General features: G+C 43.5%; 1 protein-coding gene across 12 annotated transcripts in view; it reads right to left on the bottom strand.

The window, feature by feature from the left end:
* Positions 1–27,302, bottom strand: part of FHOD3 (formin homology 2 domain containing 3) — a 634,103-nt gene extending 606,801 nt beyond the window's left edge. For 3 of the 12 annotated variants that reach the window (XM_039524508.1, XM_039524509.1, XM_039524512.1), the window contains exon 1: positions 26,692–27,300. In XM_039524508.1, coding sequence (XP_039380442.1) covers positions 26,692–26,856 — 165 coding nt within the window. In that variant the 5' untranslated portion in view covers positions 26,857–27,300. Of the gene's footprint in view, positions 1–26,691 lie in introns of all 12 variants that reach the window. The other 9 variants (XM_039524513.1, XM_039524517.1, XM_039524518.1 and 6 more) reach the window with 4 other exon arrangements.
* Between the last annotated feature and the right edge of the window lie 308 nt (positions 27,303–27,610).

Here is a 27,610-nt window from a genome sequence, read left to right as displayed (position 1 = left end):
ACTCATGTGAGTAGTCTCATTGAAAACAATAGGACTACTCAAGTGAGTAACTGCTCACTAGTCTAAGTAATGGCTCCACAATCTGGCCTGAAATACTTTAATTCCACTGAAAACAGCATACGTGCCAGGTTAAAATAAATATTCTGATAGCAAGGGCACAAGGTTATACTATTTGGCTGTTATTGGCTGTACTGAGAGCTGCCATGCCAGCTCACTCACGCATTTCCCCAACAGCTAATTAAAATCTCTCAAGACAAATCACAGTAATATTTTGCAGAGATGCTTGCAAATATAATGGGTTTGTGGCTTGCCAGAACAGATTCCCCTATGAACTGAATCCCTTGATGGAAATTCCCATTGACACCTATTCATGAAGTCAGGGGTGATAAACTCCAGTGCTGCTGAATTTGGCTAACAATCTGCTCACAACTGAATTCCTGTTTTCCAGGCCAATAAAACTTTATAGACCTTTCCCCCCTTTTCCCTCCCCTCCATTTCCCCCTTTCCTATCACCCCTCAGTTCTATGCAGGGATCTGAGCTGCAAGAGTAACATAAACCAAATGAAGCAACATCACTAATTACCCCACAGACGGGTAGCTTTAGATCAGTAACATTTCTCAAAAAAGGTAGAAATTTAAAAAAAGCGATGGCTAAAAATGCAGTCTGCTGTTAAAACGTGCAGGAACAAATTTAATTCCAGTTTAACTTTCTGTGACTTGTCAAGCGAGAAAATTTCAACACTGACTTGACTCAATTGGAAGAAATGGTAAAATAAGTACTGAGAGAAAACAGAAGTAGAAATATTTTTGATACACACACATCAGATGCTTCAAAAATGGGTTCTTTTTACGTTAACTGCCATTTGAATTTCACTTTCCATTCCCTGAAATGTAACAAACATGAAAGCTAACTAGATCACAGTCCACACACTGCGCCCCTTCTTTTAGGGTTATTCTGTGTGGAAATAATGCTCCCATGGCTCTAAACCAGAGTGGAAAATATAGTTAAAAAAATTAAGCACAACTTTATCTCACTATGTATCAGAGATTACAGGTTTGTCCACATGTAAAAGGGTGGGGGTGAGGATGTCAAACCGGCTTATTTGATGTGCATTATTCAACTGGCAGTATGTAAACCACAGTAATAGCGTGCACATGGGAAGCTGTGCCTTCTTTCAGTACACATTTATGTACATATGCAATGGCTTGCTGTTGGGCAGTCTCGGAGGATATCCCATGATCCTTTGCTTCACTGATTAGCAGTGTGCATTCTGGGATTTTTCTTGCTCTGTATTATGAGATGTTTGGTGGAAGCCAGGTGGGTTCAAATTTAAAAAAAAAGAAATCTCATGTTTCCACTATCTCTACCCCACGCTTTCTTTCTGGGCTGGCTAGTGCAATTTTCAATTGTTGCCAGTGAGTATGGATCCAACAATGCTTTGTGCCACTATCCTGGCAACTGCAAATACATAGAGGCTGCTTGGGCTATATTTCAGCCCCCGAAGCCCGATAAATTTAGTTTTGGACTTTGCGGGCCGCAGATGACGTGGTAGCTGCTGCAGCTCCTCCAGCAACACTAGCAGATTCAGAGGAGGCAGATGAAGCGGGACGAGGACACCGAGCAATGGATACTAGAGGAGGAGTTCCTGGAGCAGCTTCACAATGTGCAGCACCATTTTCGGGCTCAGAAAACCAGCATGGATTGGTAGGAAAGGATTGTGCTGTGCACCTGGGATAACGAGCAGTGGCAAAAGAAATTCAGGATGGCAAAGGAAACCTTTTTTGAGATATGTGCTCTACTAGCTGCGGACTGCAGCAGCAGCAGCATTCCAATGTGCGGTGCCAGGGCCGGCTTTAGGCATTGTGGGGCCCGATTCGAAGGAGCTGCCGCCAAAGTCCCGCCGCTGTCCTCAGTGGCAGCTCAATCGCTGCCGCAGAGGAAGGTCCCTCCACCAAAATGGTATCAAAGACAGCGGCAATGATTGAGCTGCTGCCGCCGACAGTGCTGGGACTTCAGCAGCAGCTCAATCGGCTGCCGGTGCCTTCGGCAGCATTTCAGTAGAGAGACCTTCCTCCGTGGCAGCGATTGAGCTGCCGCCGAAGACAGTGGCGGGACTTCGGTGGCAGCTCCTTCAGGACGTTGAGGGGCCCTCTTAGGGGCGCGGGGCCCGATTCCGGGGAATTAGCTGAATTGCCCTAAAGCTGGCCCTGTGCGGTGCCACATACCCACGGAGAAGCAGATCACCATATCCACCCCCAAATTCTACAAGTCAGAACCCAACCAATTTGTCTTGTGCAGATCAACTGTTGGGGCCATTGTCATGCAGGAGTATGATACCATGGACAAGGTACCGCTGCACTGGGTTATAAAGCTTGGTAATGCTCAGATTATTGATGGCTTTGAATGCACGCAGTCCCAAACTGTACTGAGGCACTGATGGGTCCCAATTGCCTATTTCTCCACCCCCCCACACCCCCAGGTTCAGAATTTATAAACAGAAACGGAGTATTTCTCCATGGTACTCCAAAGGCTGCTTGACCCCACGGCAAGTTAACACACAAATGCCGGGTGGTCTGGAAAGGTTCAGGATCTTTCGGAACTCAGCTCTGTTTACCTTAATGCAGAAAGGACAGTTTGACCCCAGCATCACAGTGGACATTAATGGTGTGGAGATTGCTCCAGTTATCCTTGGACACCAGCTTATCCTCTGCTTCCCTGGTGAATGAAGCCACTCACGGGCCACTTGGATAGAAGGAAGGAACCATTTAACTATCGCTTCAGTAGCACCAGCTGTTTCTGGAATAGGTTGGAAGCAGCAAAAAAAAAATTTACCGAAGATTATAGCAGCATGTTGTATTTTGCACAATATTTGTGACAGAAACAGAGAAAGTCTTAACAATAGGTGGGAGGCTGAGGAGCAGAAACTTGCTCAGCAGTTTGAGCAGCCAGCAAGTTGTTCAACACACAATGGAAACATCCAGGGCAATGCTGTCAGGGATGCCTATTTGCTGCTACTTTGATTTTCATGTGTGAAAATGTGCAGCTGCTAACCTGGGGGAGGGAGGATGGATTACAAGCAGTTCAGGGTTGCTTATGAGTGGTAGAAGTGGAATGTTGTGGCAATTCTTATTTTACCTTGTGTCTGTGCCTAGATACTTTTGCAAAACCCTGTGATATATTTAGAATCTATGGATTTTCTGTGTAAAATGCATTGATGACTCTTTATACTTGAATTTGAAGTTGTTATTACTAAACAATGTATCATATAGAGAACAGAAATAAGCCTTTAATTAGAACAATAATGAAACCAAAATTCATAGTGAAACAGTGCAGTGGAGGGGAGACACAACAGGAGGAGGGAGGATTCAAGTCACAGGCGAGTATATGTCTTGTCTCCATCTCTTCTTTTTCTTGGGCCTTCTGGGAGCTGAGTGGCAAAGCTTTAAGTTATTAGGGATTGTTAGATGGTGTAAAAGAGCTGGGCTCTCTGGTGCAGATGTTCTCGCTGACCTCAGCTTGAGTCTGGGAAGGGAATGGCATTTGAGAGTATGGCTGAGGGGGTAACAGTGGGGAGGAGTTGCTGGTGTTCCCATTACCCTCTACTGTCCAAGGGCTGTAGAACATGGCAAGTCCCGATTTGTAGCATTGCATTGACTGCTGCCTTAATAGCAGTGTATGCTGCAGCAGAGAATTTGGGCCCTGGATTGCCTCCAGGAGTTACCTCTGCATCTCCCTGTCTTTCAACACTGTCTTTTGCCATGGCAGCATGCAACACTATCTTTGGCCATTCCAAGGATCTCTCTAGAGAGTGACATTTCCTTTTCCCCTCTCCAACCACAAGTAAAATCTCCACCTCTTCATTGTTTTTTTGGGGGGATGAGAGTCTGCAATGAGGTATGCAAACAATTCGTACTGTTTCTTCCATTTTTCCTCCTCAGGTTAGCTAGCCCAGCTCCTCAAAAATATCAACAGGTCACATTTCCACTGCTGGACCTTTTCTTAGCATTCCTGGTTTCAATGTACATTGTCCTGAGATGTTTTCTCTCTACACTGTATTATCCACATCCCTGTTGTGTTCCCTCACAGACATCTGCTTAGCAATGTATACAAAAAGATCCTTATTACGGTGGCTGGCCACAAGAGTTTTCTGCCCCAATGCTTCTCCCCAGACGGCAATGAGATCCAAGGTCTCAGCATGGCTCCAGCCATTGCTTGAGGCATGTTGTTCGGCTTCTGGAGTAATACTGCAGCAATGCTGATATACTCGAATCCAGGAGCAAATGGGCAAATTCTGGCCTGGTGCCAGTTTTTAAATGCAGGAGGGGACATCTGGTTAACTTGACACCAGAGCTGTGGAGGACTCACAGGTAAAGAGACAGGTCACTAATTGTTGCTGACAAAGGAGCATTGGGATAGCAGCTAGAGGACTGCCAGAGTAGTGTGCAGCATGAACAACAGACCAAACTACCCCAATTTGCGGTAAACTTAGTACACTTTGAAAGAGGACTGCAGAGTTCCCGATAAGTATGGAGTTAGTGCACTATAACAAATTGCATTGTGTGCATGCAAGCATTTTCAAACTGGTTTAACTCGACATAATCCTGTTTAACCCCCCCCCCCCACACACACACACACACACACGTGTAGACAAGCCCTCAGACCACTATTTTTATTTCAAAAGATTTCATCTGGTGGACAAAGAACACAATACTGCGAAATTAATAAATCTTGTTAGACCTACATTACTGTCTCCTCTGAGACTTGTAAGGATAACATTAGCAGACTACAAGTTACCTGCTCATATCTTGTAAAGACAGGATAGTTTACCATAATTCTGCTATTTGAAGAACAAGTAGCCACCAGCTATAACAATACAAGGAGATGAGTCTATGGATATGTCTACACTGCAATTAAAAACCCATAGCTGGCCCGTGCCAGCTGACTCAGGCTCGCAGGAGTCTGGGGCTGTTTACTTGGGGTGTAGACATTCGGACTCCAGGTCTGGGACCCTCCCACCTTGCAGGGTCCTAGAGGCCGGGCTCCTGCCAGAGCCCAAGCATCTACACCATATTTAAACAGCCCCCTAGCCCGAAACCCACAAGTCCAAGACAGCTGGCACGGGCCTGCAGTGGGTTTTTAATTGCAGTGTAGACCATACCCTATAACTCCACTTACACTGAACTGAATTTTTTATTCCTACTTTTTGCCACTGAAGTCACATGTAACAATAATTACTTTTAAATCCCATCAACTATTAGCAGTGCCTTTCAAACAGAAGCAATGTGAATCAGAAGAACTGTTCTGAGGCAAGAACATTGTTTCATCAGACAACCAGCACTAATAAAGAATTTAACAAAAAGAGGGACACTGATTTGAAATGTAACCATATTAGTCAAACTTCATCAAGTTAACCTTTATTTCTGTGTGCATAATAATCACCCAAAGGCATTCTCCCTACTACTTTTGTCAACCTTTAATTATGTCATGTTACCAACATCTTGTCAAAGCAGAGAGCAACTGAAAGCATATAGCATGTCTGAGTAAAGGCTATTTTTATCCTGTGATTCAGTCAGCACTCTTACAATGGCTAGGATTAAAGCTACAAGGCAGCCAAGTTACTGTATATAGGCCAATGCAATTACATGTTGAAACATGTTCAGAAAATGTGATTGTACACTGCAATCTTGCAATCCACACTGCGAACAAAAATAACATTTCAAAGACAGCAATCTCTATGCAAATAAACTTGTTACTAAACAGTGTGCATCCTCTTGTTTCTTTCCTGTTGATTGATAGTTCACTAGCACTTTTATTTCAAGTCCTTTTAATGCTTTTAATGTGATTTTAATGCTCACAAAAGGTGTCAAGACTGGCAGACCTATAGACTGACCTCTTCCTTTTACCCACTGAGCAGGTACAGCACAGGCAGTGGCACAGCAGAATTCTTCAGACTGCTCCAGCAGTATGCTTCAATCTTCCCCTGCAAAGACTACTCCTCAAGGTGAGAGGATAATTCAGTGTCCATGCCCAGGCAAACCTTAACCTCTCTGCTGAGACTATCAACAAGAGCCAGTTGCGGTGGTGGTGGTGCTATAATGCTTTTTCAGTATTGCTAACCCCAAAACATTAAAACATTGTGAATTGGCCACCTCAAAAATCATGAGATTGGGTTAAAAATCATGAGATTTTTTAAATGTTGGGATCTTTTTATTTGTGTTTCTATCCTTGAGCCTTTAGGGATCATGTTTTCAGGTTTCCCTCAGTGAAGCTGAGATTTAATCACATGACCCCAGGAGCTGGGGCTTTAAGACACACAGCAAATATTGTCAGACTCGCAATAAAAGTGAGAGATTGGCAACACTGTAATATGGGCACTTATCCACTAGGAAATTGTTTGAGATCATCTACTCACTTTACTGATATCATCAACCAGTCATCAAATAGTAATGACTTTCAGTTACGAGAAGTGAAGCTGGAATCTGACCAATAAACTGCAGCAGAATGGCTCTGTATCTCATTACCAAACTCCCAAGCCTTCCAGTCTCTTTCAATTCTTCTTTATTTTAAATTAAACAAGTAATGTCCTTCTTTCAGTTGATCAGTCTGCACCTTTGTTTTGAAAACTTTGTCAAATGAAGTACTATAGATCAGGGGTAGGCAACCTATGGCACGCGTGCCGAAGGCGGCACATGAGCTGACTTTCAGTGGCACTCACACTGCCCGGGTCCTGGCCACTGCATTTTAATTTAATTTTAAATGAAGCTTCTTAAACATTTTAAAAACCTTATTTACTTTACATACAACAAAAGTTTAGTTATATATTATAGACTTATGGAAAAAGACCTTCTAAAAATGTTAAAATGTATTACTGGCACACAAAACCTTAAATTAGAGTGAATAAATGAAGACTCGGCACACCACTTTTAAAAGGTTGCTGACCCCTGCTATAGATTCTCCTGCTGCTTAAGAGGTCTAACCTCCCATTCATGCACAGAAGATTTACTCACACAGTAGAAGTTCATTTGTTGCTCACAAAAATGAGCTTAAACCACAAAAACAAACAAACAAAACAGAGAAATGTCCTACGGACTTCTGAGTTCACCAAACCAAGGTGCATCTGACTTGTTTACCAGGAGAGAGACAATGGCACGGAAGAATGACAACATCTGCATCATGGAACAATGCTAACCAAACAGACCCCTTAGATCAGAGGTGGACAAACTATGGCTCGCGGGCCACATCCGGCCCACGGGACCGTTCTCCCCGACCCCTGAGCTCCTGGCCCGGGAGGCTAGCCCCGGCCCCTCTCCTGCTGTTCCCCCTCCTCCGCAGCCTCATCTCACTGCACCATCGGTGCAATATTCTGGGCAGCGGGGCTGTGAGCTCCTGGGCCAGTGCAGCTGCAGAGCCCAGCCTGACCCGGTTCTATGAGCTGTGCGGTGCGTGGCTGGCTCCAGCCAGGCAGTGCGGCTGCCTCTTATGGTGCAGCCGCGCCACCAGCCACCCGTGCTCCAGACAGCGTGGTAAGGGAGCAGGGGTGGGGGGTTGGATTAGAGGGCAGGGGAGTTCGGGGGGTGGACAGGGGCCAGGGGTCTGGATAGGGGTCGGGGCAGCCAGAGGGTGGGGGTTCTGGGGGCGATCAGGGAGAAGGGGTGGTTGGATGAGGCAGAAGTCCTGGCAGGGGGCAGTCAGGAAGAAAAGGAGGGGTTGGATGGGGCAATGGGAGGCAGTCAGGGGCACGGGTTCCGGAAGTGGTCAGGGAGCAGGGGGGGTGGATAGGGCAGGGGTCCCAGGGAAGCAGTCAGGAATGAGAGGAGGGGTTAGATGGGGCAGCAGGGAGCAGTGAGGGGACAGGGAGAAGGGGTGGGGGGTATGGGGCGGTAAGGGGACAGGGAGCAAGGGGGGTGGATGGGGCAGGAGTCCCGGAGGGTCGTCAGGGACGAGAAGTGGCGGGGGGGTCGGATGGAGGCAGGGGCCGGTTTATGCCTGGCTGTTTGGGGAGGCACAGCCCATTCTCCCTCTCCAATGCGCGGGAGGGGATGGCAATAAATGTAAAACTAGACATTATAACAAATAAGAAAACAGACTTTATAAGAATATAAACATGCAACTTCACATTGTAAAAAAAAAAAAAAGAGCCCTTGACTTGCAAAAGGCCATTTATTGTTATGATTTGTGCATAATTTAGAATACTTAAGCAGGTTAACCCAATCCTGTCTGGCTGAAATAGAACATCAAATTATTTCATTCCCACTGTTTTTCACTTGAGAGAAAAGACAGCATACTTCAGTTGTGGTCACTGGAGAGTAATGGGTATTTTGCATTAGTAAAAGAAATTTGATTCTTGTCCTTTAATTAGTAGCATGATATATTGTATCTGAAAACGAGTAAGAAGGAAATGAGGAAATAGAGACTGAAAAGTGCAGAGCATATTTTAATTATGCCCTCTTTCTCTCATGAATATTTTTGTCTGAGTACCTTTCTTGTGTCTTTTTCTTTTCCTAATATACAGTGCACACTGTTTGAAAAAAAGCCACTCTACCAATAAAACTATAATTGCCAGCGTACCAGATTGTACCCTCACAGGAACAAACCTGGAGGAGAGGGCTAACCAAGGGGAGGAAAACTCAGCAGGCTTGTGAATTTTTCCTGACCCCATCCCCTCAGGTAAAAGGAGCTTGAGGCTTGTAAATTTTGCAAGCCTTCTTCCTCCCGTCCTGTGGATGTGGAGAAGAGAATCCCTTCCTGTGTGGAGCCAGAAGCCATGCTACCAGGACCGCTGCAGTAACGTGGTAATTAACTGATGGTGTAAGTGTAATATTGTTTTTATTTTTCACTTAGAATAATATGTCATCAATTTTTCATGTTCAGAGTCTCTTTTCTCCAGTGATGTTCACCTGTTTTCACTTCAAGAGCAGAACATTTTTTAAAAGGTCACAGGGCCACAATCAATGCTTTGTGGATGATTCTCTGCCCCGTTGTACACTCTATGTGCTACTCAGGCAACACAAAAGGAGTGGAAATCACTCTCATGTCTCCCTGGCACAAGGAAGCTCCCAGCTGGTGAAAAGCTGGGGCAGTCAGCTCCTACGCTTCCTCCCACAGCCGTTAGTGCAAAAAGGAATCTCAGAGGTGGGGAAAAGAAATGGCTGCAGTGTGCTGCTTTCCAGCTACCCTCAGTGGGCATATGGTGCCAAAATGACCAGTGCCAGCTGGCACGACTTGCCCTACTTTAACTTGCCCCAGGCCTGCAACCGAGAATCAGAGGCTGTAACTGGTTGCTGGTTCTCAGCTTCTCCTCTTTTTCAGTCTCCTGGGCTGCCGTGGGTGGTTGTGTGGGGAAAGGGAGACATCTTTTGTTGGATCTTACCTAAACTCAGGCATCTATCCTGCTTTCCCTAAACTCATAAGGACGCAAGCAATGGAGTAGCCAAAACTACTCTCTTCTTTCCCCTGAATGCACCAGGTGGCCCACAAGAGAATTGCTGAGCAGCTGCACGAGGGACAAGACAACGACTGCCCAGTGCTCTCCTGACTTACACCACAGCATCTCCTGCCGCTGAAGGGGAAGCAGCCAGAGTAAGTTGAAAAGGTGATGTCCCCAACCGCTTCCCTGTAGCAATGAAGCTGGTCCAACTACTTCAGTTTTAAAATTGCTGGGTGGGGCTCTAGCACATTTTTTTCAATGCATAATCAAAAAATAAATTTTCTTCTTCTTCATGCCCTTGTTCTTGAGGGCTGCAAGTTAGAGACCTGAAGCAGACCCCAGGCCACAAGCTATACATCACTGCTTCAGACCCTTGAAGAAAGATCTGAGATTCTAAGGCCTGGTCTACACACAGTTTTTGTACTCGGATAATGTCAGTGAGGAATGTGATTTTTTTTTACTGATAAAGTTATACTGGTACCAGCTCACCTGCGTACAGTTATACTGGTCTAACTTATTCCCCTTCACATACAGGAATAGGCTATATGGCTATAAGCACATTTTATACTGGTATAACTGGCTCCAAACTAGAGGGGGTTGCATTATTTTAACTCTACCGGTATAGTTAAAGCGATACAAATTTTGTACGTAGGCATGCCTCCCTAAGGTGCAGTTCATGATATTTATTTGTACCTTTAAAAAATTATGTAAGTTTCAGCCTATGTTCCCATTCAATAACAGATATAATCATGTAAAAACAGCAAAGAGTCCTGTGGCACCTTATAGACTAACAGTCTAGGTGCCACAGGACTCTCTGCTGCTTTTACAGATCCAGACTAACACGGCTACCCCTCTGACACTTGAGATATAATCATGTGTATCTTATTTGATGTTGGTACTTTTCTTTTCTTCTCATGTGGAGGCTTTTCTTGTCTTTGAGAGGTAAATAATCTAACCTTAACTCATCACAAGACAATATAATTTGAGTCTGATTTGTCCCAGTCTTAAAATAGACATACACCTCTGTCTTGAACATATTTCAAAAGTATGACCACAAGGAGATGAAGGTACTTGTTCAGTCATCCATTCATTGCTACTCTAATCTTATTAAACACTGACACGTAAAATGATGATGAATGATGTGACCAAGTGATTACTTTCATATTACTGCCTTGTCCCTGTTTAGCAATGACAAACAGACACCCAAGATCAAAATCGGCTGTTGCTCAAGACTCTGGAATTAAAATAAACACCCACTAAGAGCAATCTGAGGGCCAGTAGGTGGTACAATAAGGGCAAGTCATCTTTTTGAAGTTAGAAAAAGCCTAGAGGTGTTTTAAAGCACTTTTTAAAAGCTGGTAATGACAGAATTAATTTTTTTTTAATCGTTGGAATGGGAAACTGAAGCCCATTCTTTACTTTAAAATTGTGTTAAGCTGATGACATGCAGATAGTTGAACTTTAAGTCTCATATTCATCTCCAGCTTAATAATTTTCCAAGCCAGATATTTGCAGATGTTTCTGGGTAGCTGGGCCCACTAGAGAACTTACTGCTACTTTTGTCCAAACGTGTTCCTTCACTAAGAATATTCAACAACATTCCTGGCTATGTTATTAATAAACTGTAATATAATATAAAGTTAATATGAATGTAATGCAATCCAGGTGTTGTAGGAAGCTGTGATAGTGATTCAGTAGGTGGCACTCTTTCTTCCAAGTCAGTACAGAACCAATATCCTAGCATAATGTTAGGGGCTACCCTGGTGCTGTCTTTCAAATAAGATGTACAACCCCCCCAAGTCTTGACCACTTGTGGTCACTGAAAATCTCATGGCACCTTTCAAAAGAACTGGAGTGTTAACCCAGCTTGGTCAAATTCCAGCATGTGTAATTATGTTCTGCCAACCTCAGTTCTCCTATGATACTCTTCAATTCCAATCCTAAAGGGCTACGTAGTGTTTCTGTGGACTTTTCAAACAGATGTCACATAATCATACAAGTATTTAAATGGTGAGCAAAATTGTGTACAACACTTAGGGTATGTCTAAACTGTGATAAAAGACCCGCAGCACAAGCACACCTGCATCAGCTCAGCTGACACAGACTCGCGGGGCTCAGGCTGAGGGGCTATAAAATTGCAGTGTAGACATTTGGGCTCAGGCTGCAGACCGGGCTCTGGGACCCTCCCCTCCTTGCGCGGTCTTGGAGCCAAAGCCCAAATGTCTACACCACAATTTTATAGCACTGCACCTGAGCCTCATGAACCTGAGTCAGCTGATCTGGGCCAGCTGCGGGTCTTTTATTGCAGTGTAGACATACCCTTAAATATAATAAAATCAGTTACTTGGCCTGGCCAGATGGGAGAACAAGAGGAAGCAAGGACTCCCATTGCTCTCTTGCTGAACCCTGCATAGCTTCAGACTTTGGTTGCAGTAGGTAGAACCAGGGGCAACTCACCTGATATTCTTCCCTGCAAACAAATGGGAGGAACAGGAGCCCTGACCCAACCCCCCAATTCTGGTCATGCAGAGATGGGAATAAATTGCTCCACAAAAAGATGTGAAGAGACTTAGGCCTGGATCCTGAAAGGCATATAGGCATCTACCTCATTTGGAATTTGGGTACCTAAATACCTTTGAGGATCTGGGCCTTGCTCCCTCCCCAGATCAAGGGGGAAGCACAGGGGGAACTGTGATTCTGAGTCCTGTTCATTCTCTCGTCTGCTCCTGCTTACTGAATGCAGAGTAATTTTTCTGAAAGCACTTTTAAAAGCATCTGGATGAAAGGTGATACATAAATTTAGTTTTGAAACAGACTGCAGAAATTATAACTGTGCAGACTAGCTAATTCTTTGCTGTAAACTCCCTTAACTTGATTACTGACTCATTTTATATTTATATCAATATGAATTGACAGGTACTGCATATGGATAGATGATCCACAATTTGAGAATTTAACACTACTTTTAAAAACTGGTGGGCTTTGCACTTGGTTTCACCCTTCTTAAAGCCATGATCTGCAAGGACTCTAAAGGCTTATTAATAATTAAACTAATGACTGTCTACTTGAGAGAAGCATCAATAAATTACAGTACATGAAGCATGTACAATAAAACAAAAAGATAATGTAGGGGGAATTACTGAAGCTTGTTCCTGGCAGTTAATTTAAAATATTCAGTTATATTCCAAGACAGGAAATGGGGAGGGAATATACAGCCTTACATATCAGGGAAATTGTAGACTTTAAGAAACTAAAATTGCCAATTGCAGAAAAATACAGAGTGAAAGCCAAAAGAGCTAATAATAAAGATATGCCACATAGCCCCACAGCAAAAGAATGAAATGTGATATGATGAGACAATGCATGAAAGGATAATACGATTGGGGTTTTAGATTATTTCAACCTTACCAATTGGGAAATTTTTGAAACATGTGGCACACTGAGATAGAAGTGACGGATATAGTAACTGATGGCTGTCTGTACCAATCTGTTAAGAGATCTTTCCAAGAGTAGGACTGCTACATGTGCACTTAAAGGGACACTGCCTGCATTTTTAGGCCTTAGAACAGACTAACCAAACTTTTTGTAACTGACATCCACAGCTTGCCAACCTCTTGAAGGCCATATCTAATTTGCATTAAATGGATCATAGTATTGACCTATGCATTCAATGCTCATTTTCAATTTATATTGCTGGGATCTCTGATCTTTGAGGCCCACATGGCCTTAAAATGAATACCCTCTGACAGCTTTCCCATTTAGCCTCTCTTTAATTTCACTCACGCTGACATTTTCCATACAGATCCTTGATGCAACTCAGTTTTGATTTTGTTTTTTAAATCCACTGTTAGGGCCAGATTCTGCTCTCATTTATACCAGTATCCAGAGTAACTTCACTGATTGCAATTTCCTTTTCAGCATGGCATTGTTATAAAATGGGTAAAGAAGGCTGCAGCACAGAGAAATGGACAACTGATAAAATGTGATATCTCTCTTCAATTTAATGTAAACACCTTTCTCTGAAAATTCAAATAAACACAGCCATTGCCAGGGGTAACAATCTCATGTTGTTTGTAGTTAGGGATGGGTGAAACTCTTGGCACTTGAGATTTTGAGAGTTTCTGGATTTACTTTCCAAAAGTACTGTGTATTACAAAATGGCTTGTGAAAGAACACTTGGAAAAACTGTTGCAGATATTTATGCCCAATGCCCCTGCCAGCCCTGATGTCCTGGTCACCATTACAAGAAGGGTAAAGCTTCCTTTCCACTCTCTCTTCTTCTTCCCAAGGGAAGGACAATGAAAATTCGAGCACTGCATCAGCCCCAGACCATATCCGTTTGCCTCAACAGGTTCTGCCCACAACCTTACCACGAACAGTTTCAAGAGGGCAGAAACCACCATTCTTGCTATCATTTTCTGCATGTGGCAGGACGTAGCCATGTGCTACGTCTTCTACCTCTTCTATCTTTGGGGGTATTGGTAAGGAGGCCCACTGACCAACCCAAAAATTGCATCTTGAGGAAGAAAGAGATGACCTACCTGCCCCCACATCCAGCAGTAGCAGGACCAAAAACACACACCTGACAGTCTCAGTGTACAAACTCTTTCACAGATGCATAGATTCCAAAGCCAGAAGGGACCACAGTGATCTAGTCTGACCTCCTGTATAACACAGCCCACAGAACTTCCCCAGAATAATCCCTAGAGCAGTGGTCCCCAACCTTTTCAGCTGGCGGGCGCCAGACGAAGGACCGTGGCGGCGGTCGAGCATCTGCCAAAATGCCGCTGAAATTCGGCGGCATTTTGGCGGCGACACCTCTGGATGACGCCGCTTGGCACTGCATTGGGGACCCCTGCCCTAGAGCATATCTATTAGAATAACATCAAGTCTTGGTTTAAAAATTGCCAGAGATGCAGAATCCAAAACGACTCTTGGTAAATTGTTAATTACCTCCAATATTGAAAAATTACACCTTATTTCCAGCCTGTATTTGTCTAGTTTCAACTTCCAGCCATTGGATCATATTATACCTTTCTCCTAGACTGAAGAGCCTATTATCAAATATTTGTTCCTCTTGTAGGTACTTACAAACAATGATCATATCACTCTTATCCTTTTCTTTGTTAAACTAATATAGATTGAGCCTCTTGAGTCTATCATTTTAAGGCATGTTTTCTAATCCTTTAATCATTCTCATCACTCTTCTCTGAACCATCTCCAATTTATCAACATCCTTCTTGAACTGCAGACACCAGAACTGGACACAGTATTCCAGCAGCAGCTGCAGCCATGCCAAATACAGAGGTAAAATGCTCTCCCTACTCCTACGTGAGATACTCTTTTAATGAATCCAGGGATCGTATTAGCCCTTTTGGCCACAGCATTGCCATGGGAGTTCATGGTCAGCTAATTATTCACCACGATCCCAAATCCTTTTAGAATCAATGCTTCCTGGGATGGAGTCCCTCATCCTGTAAGTACAGCCTACATTCTTTGTTCCTAGATGTATACATTTACATTTACCCATATTAAAATGCATATTGTTTGCTTGCGCCCAGCTTACCAAGTTATCCAGATCAGTCTGTACCAGTGAACTATCGTCTTCATTATTTACCACTCCCAAATTTTGGGATCATCTACAAATTGTATCAGATATGATTTTATGTTTTCTTCTGGTCATTAATAAAAATGTTAAATAGCATAGGGCCAAGAACTGATCCCTGTGGGACTTCATTAGATACACCTCCACTTGATAATGATTCCATGTTTATAATTACATTTTGATAATTGGATAATTACATTACTTATTAGTTACTCAATTTTTAATCAATTTAATATGTGCCACATTAATTTTTAGGGCTGTTGATTAATCACAGTTAACTCACGTGATTAACTAAAAAAAAATTAACTGCAATTAAAAAAATTAATCACAATTAACCGCACTGTTAAACAATAGAATACCAACTGAAATGTATTAAATATTTGTCAATGTTTTTGTACATTTTCAAATATAATGATTTCTATTATAACACAGAATACAGTGCTTACTTTATATTATTATTTTTATTACAATGTAAAACTTTAGAACCTACAAGTCCACTCAGTGCTACTTCTTGTTCAGCCAACTGCTAAGACAAACAAGTTTGTTTACATGTACCGGAGATACTGCGGACTGCCTCTTATTTACAATGTCACCTGAAAGTGAGAACAGGCGTTCGCATGGCACTTTTGTAGCCGGCATTGCAAGGTATTTATATGCCAGATATGCTAAACATTCATATGCCCCTTCATGTGTTAATTAAATTTGTGACTGAACTCCTTGGGGGAGAATTGTATATCTCCTGTTCTGTTTTTGCCTGTATTCTGCCATATATTTCATGTTATAGCAGTCTCAGATGATGACCCAGCACATGTTTGTTCTAAGGATAGATGTAGCACTTGACCCAAAGTTTAAGAATCTGAAGTGCCTTCCAAAATTGAGAGGGACAAGGTGTGGAGCATGCTTTCAGATGTCTTAAAAGAGCAACATTCCGATGCAGAAACTACAGAACCCAAACCACCAAAAAAGAAAATCAACCTTTTGTTGGTGGCATCTGAATCAGATGATGAAAATGAAAGCAGCGGTCTGCTCTGCTTTGGATTGTTATCAAGCAGAACCCGTCATCAGCATGGACGCAAGTCTTCTGGAATGGCTGTTGAAGCATGAAGAGACATATGAATCTTTAGCTCATCTGGCACATAAATATCTTGCGATGCCGGCTACAACAGTGCCATGCGAACGCCTGTTCTCACTGTCAGGTGACATTGTAAACAAGACGTGGGCAGCATTATCTCCTGAAAATTGTAACCAAACACGTTTGTCTGAGCGATTTGCTGATGTGGACTTGTGGGTTCTAAAGTTTTACATTGTTTTATTTTTGAATGCAGTTATTTTTTGTACATAATTCTAAGTTCAACTTTCATTATAAAGAGATTGCACTATAGTACTTGTATTAGGTGAATTGAAATATACTATTTCTTTTGTTTTTTACAGTGCAAATATTTGTAATAAAAAGAAATATAAAGTGAGCACTGTACACTTTGTATCCTGTGTTGTAATTGAAATCAATATATTTGAAAATGTAGAAAACATCCAAAAATATTTAAATAAATAGTATTCTATTATTAACAGTGTGATTAATTGCTTGAGAGCACTATTAATTTTGTATCGCTCTAGTTTTTTAATCAAAATGTGGTGCAATACCAAGTCAAATACCTTACAGAAGTCTAAAGTATATTACATCAACACTATTACCGTAATCAATCAAAATTGTAATCTCATCAAGAAAGATATCAATTTAGTTTCACAGGATCTATTTTCCTTTAAGCCAAGACACTTCATAATGCAAGTGGGCTCAGGGAAAACCTTGAGCAGGAAAATTCTGCACCAGTGTTCCAAGCAGGGTTTTGTAAGTTCAGTGTACTGTATGTCTCTGTTCCATAGTGCTTAAAGAAACAGTGCAGCAAGACAAGGAAGTGTGCTTCCCTGGTCCTCCTGCTGTTTAACAGTGAGTAGCTTGTCCACACTAAAAAAAAATCCTCTCTTTGGACGGGCAGGGGCAGTGGTGCTCCTTGCTGCCTGCTCTTGAAGTCAGAAGGAAGTCTGCCTAGAAACAGACAGAGGGGAAATGGGGACCCTTCCCTACACAGACTTCAATATAAAAAGGAAGGTCAGCTCAAGTCACGGGTTTATAGTGTCAACATCTTCACTCCTCTCTTCCTGGAAGAAAGGATGAGCCAAGGATTGTCAGTCTCTCTTTTTCCTTACAAACACCATGGGAGGATGGGGCAGCTGGGGAAGAAGGACCAGAATCTTTTTTGCCTCATGCATACGGGAATCGAGATTCTTCTCTTCCCTGGAAGGAGCAGGGAGCCCAGTGTCTGAGTAGACCAGATGCTCCCAACTTTTTGGCCGCTATAACACATTACTTACTAACAGTAAACAAAATCAAAAAGTTTGAAGTTCTGGTCCTACTTTTGTGTGGGTTTAAAAAAAAAGACCGAGGAAAGATGTGTTTATCCAACTCTAATTTTACTATGATAGTAATTTATTTTATTAGCACAGTGTTTGTTTTGTTGTTTACTTTAATACTACAATAGTTACTCACATGTCACACCAATTATAGTTTCCTTAACTTCTTTGGTTGCAGTATTTGAGCTTTTTTCACTGTACAGTACTCTCTGTCTTTATGATACATTGTGTTTATATTTCTATATAATGAAGGGAGCCCTATCACACCACATGTCAGCAGCAGTGCTGTGAAGGCCTCCAGTGCCCTGACTGGTTAGACCTGACTTCCTGCTGCCAGTTCTCTTCCCATTAGAGAAAGGGCCGGTGCTCCTGTTGTAGGGACACAGCAGGCCCTGAGCATGAGCGCAAGGCTGGGAAACAGGCCAAGGGAGCAACCTGGGAGTGTGGCCACAACAAGCTGCACTGCAGGCAAGACACAACCACTGTCCAATGGGAAAGAGGAGCCCTAATCTGGGACTGAATGGCTGAGCCTGGAGGAGCAGTTTGGACTATTTGTTTACTAAGAGAGGTAAGAGTCCCTTTGTTAAGTAAGCATATTGGATTTATTTCATTATACTTGGATTAGCTGCTCCTTTCAGTGACAGGGTGGTTCTGTCCATCCTGATAAATGTGTTGGAAAAGATTTGAACACTGGCATGGTTCCTGGGTGAATTCTTGCCTCCCCAAATGTTGCAAAAGTGTCGGACAAGGCAAGGGGGTGGGAGTTTGGATCAATTTATCTTTGTGCCCTGCATTCTCACATGAATATTTTTTTATTAATTATTATTATTATCATCCTTTGGGAAAAAATAATTGAAAATGATAACTGTAATTTCATACATATTTCACAGTAATGTACTCCATAAGGAGCTGTTGTAACACCAACATGTACAGTGGCAAATGAAGACACAGTGTAAGGTAAAATACAGCATGTTGTAATTAAATGAATAAGTAAGGGAGATCTCTAAAAAAAAAAATGCCACCTGACATTGGCTGTATATATATAGCCCTGGCCTAAATGACGTTAGGTCAGCAAGTCAGAGATATCAAGTAACTTAAAGCAATTCAAAACCAACAAATCCACAGTACCAAATTAGATTCAAAGAGCATTATTAGAGTTGGACCTGAGCCACAAATTTAGACCCACATCTGAATTTTCCCAAGATTCAGGGAAAAGTGGAAGAGGGAGGTTTGGATCTAGAGGTCCAGCTTGGACCTGTCTCTACTTAATATTACAGATAGAGACAAAACATATTCAGAAAACTCTAAGCTCCTGGCTTAAGTAGGTATGTAATTTCCTAAAAGGTCAACTCATAAAACTGAGAGATTTACATTTCTAAGGGTCTAGGTCAACCAGAGTATAACTGATCTAGCTTTTTCTTTGGGATCAAATTGTAGAATATGCAGATTTTTTAAAAAAGAATAATTTTAATCATGTCAATCTAGAAGTAAATCCTGTTTGATTTACTCACACATCTGATTAAAATGAGGACTTTGCTACTAACCTTCCTTACAAAACCATTGCATTACATCATGATTAGAAGTTTCTGCTCCATAAGGGCATAATCCAACACCTACTGAAGTCAAAGGGAGTCTTTCTAATGACTTAAGTGAGAACTGGATCAAGCCCAATGTGGCATTATGGTTTATTTAGGCAAACCAGGAGCTCCATCCCTTTTAGAGGACAAGGGAACACTCAATCAAATTAAAGGTGTCAAGTTTAAAACCGATGAAAGGAAACAAATACACATAATTAATCTGTGAAACTCACTGCCACAAAATGTAAAGATCAAGAGCTCAGCAGGTTTCAAAAAAGAATTAGAATTTACATGAATAATAAGAGCATCTGTAGTTACATTAGATAAAATAAAAACATATTTTAGGAGATAAAATGTTACATTTCAAGGTATAATATGAAACATTTTGTACTCATCACTGTCAGAGACAGAATACTGAACTAGATGGACCATTGGTCCACTGGAGCATTAATTTTCAAAGTAATTAAAGGATTAAATTTCAACCTATGAACCATCATGACAGCTGCACTTCTCTGTGACTATGCAGATCACAAAGCCCAGGACAAAGCATGCGAGAGCTAGGGATTAAGCTCTCCATTGAGGGACTGTGACTATGGAACAATCTTCCAGAGGAGATCAGGTGAATTCCAGTCTTTAGGAAAGGTTTCAAAGCCTTCCTCTTTGTGAGTCTTTCCACCATAAGTGACACTCACAAAATAAACCTCCCTTCTACTCCCTTATCTCTACAAAAAAAAATAAAACAAACAAAAAAAACACCCACACAGCCCTACCCCAAGCAGACTTTTGACTTCAAAAAGAGAGAAGTGCCACTACTTTTCTATTGCTACTAGTTTTATGTGGAAAGCACTCAGATACTATGGTGATAGGCAGCAGTATAAAACAGACAGATCTAACTAACCAAAATGGAGTTCCTGTGTTCCCAAAGAAACATGGTAAACTGCAGGTAAATGGTGCCGGTCAGAACTGGGGGACATTAGCAGAAGTGTGCAGATTGGCATGCACATCACCTATCTGTACTGTGCCTGAGTAAAGTCCATGAGCACTAATTTCACTTGCACATTTTAAAAATAAATGAAAGGTTCACACCTCATGGAGCACCTGATGGAGCACTTCCAAAATCCAACATTATAGGGCAGCCTTTTTTTCTTCTACTTGATCTAAGGGTTGATACTCAAATTCAGAACTTTATGTAAACATTTCTTAAAAGAAATTGTTGTTGAAAATAAAAGGTCTGCATTTCAGGAAGGATTATTTCAAATAAAAGCACACTGTTGTATCTGGCCAGATAGAGAGGTGCCACAGAGAGACAGGCATGGACAAATGTACAGATAATATCCAGACACCTATTTCATGTCTAAGTCCCAAAAGGTTCCTCAAACCATGTTGAGACCGACATCTCCCTATCTCACCTGCTGGGCCCAATCTGGCAGGCAGAGACGTCCCTTGGGTAGGGCGAATCGGGGCCACCGCTCTTTTAGGGGGGGCCACGGGCCAGTGCAATTGGCTGGCAAGGTTGGTCCCAGAAGACACAAATCCATCACTTCCACCCTGAACCCCTCCTTTCCAGGCCCTGTGTTTTGGGGGGCCCACAGGCCAATGCGATTGCCCAGCGCGGTCAGTCCCAGAAGAGACGAATCCGTTGCTTCCGCCCCGGGCCCTGCATCCCCCTAGGGATGGCCCTGCTGGTCATCCTCTGAACGCGCCTAACTCGACACAAATGGCCAGGAGAGGGAGGACATTTCCCTCATAATCTTTAGCCCAGTGATTAGTGTACTCACCTGTCATGTGCGAGTCTCCCGGTGCAACTCCATCCTCTGCCCAACAATGAGAAGGGATTTCAACAGAGACCTCCCACCTCACAGATGAGTACCTAACTATTGGATTAGAGAGACATTCTCAATGTCTCTCTTACATAAGAACCACCATACTGGATCACACCAATGGTGCATCTTGCCCAGTATCCTGTCTTCCAACAGTGGCCAATGCCAGATGCTTCAGAGGGAACGACCAGAACAGGGCAATTATCAAGTGATCCATCCCCTGTCATCCACTCCCAGCTTTTGGCAGTTAGAGGCTTAGGACACCCAGGGCATGGTGGTGCATCCCTGACCATCTTGGCTAAGAGTCATTGATGGACCTATGCTCCATGAAATTATCTAATTATTTTTTGAACCCAGTTATATTTTGGCCTTCACAACATCCCCTAGCAATGAGCTCCACAGGTTGACTGTGTGCTGTGTGAAGAAGTACTTCCTTTTGTTTGTTTTAAATCTGCTGTTTATTACTTTCATTGGGTGACCCCTGGTTCTTGTGTTATGTGAAGGGGTAAATAACACTTATTCACTTTCTTCATGCCAGTCCCGATTTTATAGACTTCTGTCATATCCCCCTTAGTTACCTCTTTTTCCAATCTAAGACGTCCCAGTCTTTTTAATCTCTCCTCACATGGAAGCTTTTCTATACCCTTAATCATTTTTGTTACCCTTCTCTGCACCTTTCTAATTCTAATATATCTGTTTTTGAGATGGGGCAAACAGAACTGCATGCAGCATTCAAGGTGTTGGGGTACCATGGATTTATATAGTGGCAGTAAGATATTTTCTGTCTTATTATCTATCCCTTTCCTAATGGTTCTTAACATTCTGTTAGTTTTTTGACTGCTGCTGCACACTGAGCAGATGTTTTCAGAGAACTATCCAAAATGATTCCAAGGTCTTTTTCTTGAGTGGTAACATTTAATTTAGACCCCATCGTTTTGTATGTATAGTTGGGATTATGTTTTCCAATGTGCATTACTTTGCAGTTATTAACACTGAATTTCATCTGCCATTTTGTTGCCCACTCGCGCAGTTTTGTGAGATCCTTTTGTAGCTCTTCACAGCGTGCTTTGGACTTAACTATCTTAAGCAATTTTGTATCGTCTGCAAATGTTGCTACCTCACTGTTTACCCCTTTTTCCAGATCCTTTATGAATATGTTGAACAGCACTGGTCCCAGTCCAGATCCCTCTCTCCATTCTGAAAACTGAACATTTATTCCTACCCTTTATGTCCTCTCTTTTAACCAGTTACTGACCCATGAGAGAAACTTCCTTCTTATCCCATGACAGCTTTTTTGCCTAAGAGCCTTTGGGACCTCTTCAAAGGCCTTCTGAAAATTCAAGTACATTATATCCACTAGAACAGTGGTGGGCAACCGGTGGCACGTGGCCCATCAGGGTAATCTGCTGGTGGGAACTCCAGACAGTTTGTTTACCGCCCACAGCTCCCACTGGCTGAAGTTTGCCATTCCTGGCCAATGGCACCTGCGGGAAGTGGCAGGGGCTGGCGGGCTGATGTGGCCTGCGAGCCACATGTTGCTCACCACTGAACTAGAACATCCTTGTCCACGTGCTTGTTGACCCCCTCAAAGAATTCTAATAAACTGGTGAGCCATGATTTCCCTTTAGAAAAGCTGTGCTGACTCTTCCCCAACAAACCGTGTTCAATTATGTGACTGGTAATTCTGATCTTTACTATAGTTTCACCCCATATTTAATACAAAATGGAATAACAACAAGAAAGATTGCAAGAGGCCCACTTCAGAATATCCCATTGCCCAGAAGACTATTCACCAGAGTTTCAAGCCACACAGGAGAGGTGTATATTGAACCATGATCAAATTTACTGATGACACAAATTATTGGACAGATAGCAAACAAACAAGAGGAAAAAAGTAAACTGCAAAAATACCTGGAGAGAGGAAACCAGTCTGATTAATTCTTTAGTAAGTAGCTAAGAGAATGCCAGGAGATATAACTATAATGTACTGGAATTAAGTCCTCATACTGCAAACACATACTGCTGAGTTCAATCGGAGTACTCACATGAGTAAAATTAGCAGATGCATAAGGTGTTTGTAGGCTCAGGACCTCACATTATAAGGTCTTTGAGACAGGGCCTATCTTTTAATATGTGTTTGTACAGCAACTATGGAGTTTCATATCTTCCACCCAAAATGCCCAAGTCTTTTTTAATCATTTAAATGTCATAAAACCTCCGTGAGAAATGTATTATCTCAGTTTTTCAAATGGGTAAAAAGAGAAGTGGGTAAGAAAGTCAATGTTCAGAAGTGCCACTGATTTTGAATGCTTCAATTTTTGGGAGTCAAGTCTGAGTTACTATGGGCCTGATTTTTAGCAATTCAAATTGAAGTCAATGGAAGCTGCTGTTGCTCCAAGTAATCACAATCTGATCAAAGTGATCTCAAATTGGGCTTTCCAAATAAACAAAAACCACCCAAAGTCAGTGGCCACTTTGAAAAATAGGATCCTTACAGCACGTCAACAGTGAAGTCAGATATAGAACCTTTAAGTACCATCTCTCAGTTGATCGCTCTACACAATTAGGTATCAGAATCTGGCCCTTACTCACACTATTTTACTCCACAAGTAATCCCAAATGGGATTACTCACAGAATAAGGTACTACTCAACGTGACTAAAGTATCTGAATCTGACCCTGAGTTGTAGAAACAGAATATGATTCAATGCACCTACATTTTTTGTGCATTATGCAGAGCTCTGTCCTCTACAGAGTTTCTGTAACGTTGGCAAGAAAATGGTCTACAAATGTAAAACTTCTGCTGAAAGAGGTTTTCTTTGAACTATTTTTTATTGGTCTTTTGACATCCTTAAAGCTAAGAGCACACACAGCCTTTTTCCATCCTCCAGCAAGCTCCTGAGTGCAGGCCATAACACAACAAATGATGTTAAGAGAATATTCCCCACCCACTTTATGAAAGAATGGATAAAATGGTCCTTTCCTATTTTGCTTTCTGCAGAAAAACACATACCAGTTGTTATTTTTCCTCTGACTTCTTTGCTGAGTTAATTGACAGACTAGAAGGATTATTAAATAACAAGGTAGAAAATAATAAAATAAAGTATTTTATAACAACAAACTGTGGCATTGCTTTGAAAAGCCCAGAATTCCAAAACCAGGCCTGCGTGTGTGACCATAAGTGAAGAGAGTGACATTTATCAACAGATGCATTAAAGTAAATATATAAAAGGTACATAAGTTTTCACAAAGGTTGAGATTTGCATTAGTGGCATACTCAATACTTACCCTTCTGAAGAGCTACAGTATAAATTGTTCCAAGGACAGCAGACTTACTGCTATTTTTAACAAAGCCCTCACTACAACTGTTTAGCTTATAAAACCTCACAACAGCAATAGCTTAAACCCTGCTCTGCATGAACATGCTCTTAGCCAACCTTCCTAAACAATAAATGGTTTCTCAAAATCCCATGATACTCTGAAGAGGTTACTAACAAGGGGCAGACATGTCAAATTTGTTACAGATTTGGCCTGTTTTCAAGACTTCCAAAATACAAGGGTTACAACTAATGCATCAGCCATGCCTGCCCTGTAGATATTTTTGGAAATGAAAAGTGACGTCTCATGAAGGTACAATACTGTGACCTGACGATTCATGAAGACACTAACACATTCTTTCATAAACATGTTCACTTATAAAGATGTAAATGCATGCTGTCCCAGGCAGACCCATGTTGAGACTGACTGACACCCATTCCACTCACTTACACACACAATTTATTTCTGTCAAGGGATTACTTATTAAGAGTGAACTCTTTGATACACTCACATGGGAAAACAACATTGCTATCAAAGTCCACCACCAACAGTTCTCAAACATCTTCCCCTGCACTTCTTTAAAAGTTTTAAGATGACTTTATGTATAATGCGGAGAATAAAACTAATGAAAAATATTAGGCATACTTTGTATTCTATCCATTTAGGAGGAGATTTTCAAGGGCACACAGGAAAATTAGGCAAACTTCCATTGGTTTTCAATAGGAGTTAGGTGCCATAATACCATTTGTCCCTTTGAAAATCTCTCCGTTAGCCTACACATTGAAATACATAATCACAAGGAAATTATTTATTTTTGTAGGCCCGTTATTCTAAAACATCTCATTTCTAGACACTAGGGATAATGATGGCGGTGAGATCTGGGGTATCTTTTCCTAAACTGGTGAAGTTTAGGGATATTCCTAAATCAGGCAGAAGGCAAATTTGAGTTAGGATGAAAATATCACTCAGTCTACAGTCCTGTTGAGTACAAAAATGACATGTTACTAGGCACAGATCTTTTCATCCTCCATGTTTCTGATTTGAAAGACTCTTCTCGTACAGTCAGGATCCAGCGTTCCTTTCCACAGGATACCTGTATTCCTCTGACACAGAAAGGGTCTGTATTGCTCTTCACTTCCATCACAAGTATGGGCAACAATTCTGCTCCATCTATCCTTATGCTACACTATTTGCCAGTCACAGGAAGAGTCACATAACAGTTGCCTCACTGCAGTGTTTGGGGTATCAATGTAGAATACTATACTATTTTAGAAGGAGTACACTGAACACTAGCTGAGCCTCTGCCTGAGTCCTGCTGCACAATCCCTTCTTTCTGAATACAGACTTAGGGCAGGTCTACACTAGAAGCGCTAAATCGACACAGATGCACCAATGCTGCTGCGCCGCTGTAGCACCACTGGTGAAGATGCTCTCTCCTGTCGGCATAATTCCACCTCCACGAGAGGGGGAAGCTATGTCGCGCAGGGGCGGCTCCAGGCCCTAGCATGCCAAGCGCGTGCTTAAGGCAGCAAGCCGCGGGGGGCGCTCTGCCAGCGCCGCCGGGACCAGCAGACCCTCCGCAGGCAAACCGCCGGAGGCAGCCTGCCTGTCATGCTTGGGGCGGCAAAATCCCTAGAGCCGCCCCGATGTCACGGGAGAGCGTCTCCTACCAACATAGCGCTGGTGTGGACAACACTTAGGTCGCCATAATTTGCATCGCTCAGGCGGTGTCTTTTTCACAGTTAAGTTAGATCGACTTAAGCGGTAGTGTAGACTTGCTCTGAGTTCCCTCTAGTACAGTGGTTTTCAATCTTTTTTCATTTGTGGGCCCCTAAAAAATTTGAAATGGAGGTACAGACCCGTTTGGAAATCTAAGACATAATCTGAGGACCCCCAGTAGTCCACTGACCACAGGTCGAAAACCATTGTTCTATAGTAACAACAACCTTCCGCGGACTCCTGAGACACAGTCCACGGACCTCCAGGGGTCTATGGATCACAGACTGAAAACCACTGCTCTAGCAGTAGGAATCAAAGAGCTGGAGTCAGTCTTGAACAGCAATCCCTTCCTCTACAGAACCCCTCTTCCTGCTGGAAGGAAAACATATCTAGATCTCCCTCTTCAGCCACACAAAACCACAGAATAGCCCCCTACTTCTGACTAATGTGTAACATAACTGAAATCAGCATATGTTCCACCACTAGTAACTGTGACAGCAGCAGCACTGACCATGCCTCTGATCACATCTACAGCTGCTGTGCGTATCTGTGCTACTGATCCCCTCTAGTCCCAGTTCCCTACTTCCCAAGGGAGTGAGTTAACTCCCACCCCCGCAACAATGGAGGGATATTTTCAAAGTGCCCCTTTCCCTCTCCAACACTGAGTAGCTAAATCCCCCTCCCCTCACGGCAGTGTAGGGATAGTTTCTAAGTCTCCCCCTCCCCCCCCCAACACTGGGGTAGGTTTCTCTGTACACCCCCCCCCCAACAGGGTAGGGATGGTTTCTAACACCGCCCCCACACCCACCCCCGTACCTTGTGCGGGGCTCTGAGCAGGCGGTGCACCCCGGCCAGCTGGGTGACGAGCGCGATGTCCTCCCTGAAGGTGTAGAGAGGGGGCCGGGTGGGCTCGGGGAAGTTGGTGCTATTGAAGGGGTCGGTGTCATCTAAGAACTGCACCCTGCAAACCAGCGTGGCCATGGTGCATCCATGCAAAACACGGCGGCAGCGGCAAAGCGCGGGGTGTGGGTGGCTGGGCAGGAGGCGCCCCCACCCCCTCGAACAAGAAATAAAAGTTGGAGCCCAGCAGCAGGGCTGCGACCCGCCCGCGGCGGCAGGTTGGCAGAGATCAGGCTCTGCTCCCCGGGGCCGGGCTGAGCTGCAAAGCGAGGGCGGGGGGAGCAGGAGAAGCACCGGCCGCAGGAGCCGCCACCGCCGCCCGCCGCAAGATGCACGCAGCGGAGCCCGACTGCTTCCGAGCCGCTAGCACGCCGGGATCATCGCCCCCTCCCCGCCCGGGTCCACACGGTGCGGGCGCCCTTCAGGCTGAGACAGGGCAGAGCCCCGGGGCGAAGCGGCCGGCGGGCGCGGTGCAAGGGCAGCCGGAGAGCAGCGGCGGCAGCTGCTCCCCCATGCTCAGTCAGCCGGAGCCCGCTGCACCCGGCCGGGGCCGCTGCCTGTGGGAAACCCGCGCTGGATTAGTCCTCAGCCAAGCGCAGCCGGAGCCGCAAGGTAGCAGGCGCCCCCCAGCGGGCACAGGGAGGAGCGACGCCCGGAGGCCACATTCCCCAGCCCGGGACAGTGGAGCGGGGGACGGGGACAGCCAGTCAGCCAGGAACTGAGTCCCGCCCGCGCGGGAACGGGGTCGGGGGGAGGGGGAGACAGCCTGCTAAAATCTTCCGGAGAGGAGGTAGGGAGAGAAGATCCTGGCCTGGGGACCAACACCCCTCCGCCT

This window comes from Mauremys reevesii, linkage group 2 (assembly GCF_016161935.1).
Source record: "Mauremys reevesii isolate NIE-2019 linkage group 2, ASM1616193v1, whole genome shotgun sequence".
In the NCBI taxonomy this organism is placed as follows: Eukaryota; Metazoa; Chordata; order Testudines; family Geoemydidae; genus Mauremys; species Mauremys reevesii.
Note: the sequence above shows the minus strand (reverse complement) of the source record. Positions and strands in the feature narration are given on the sequence as shown.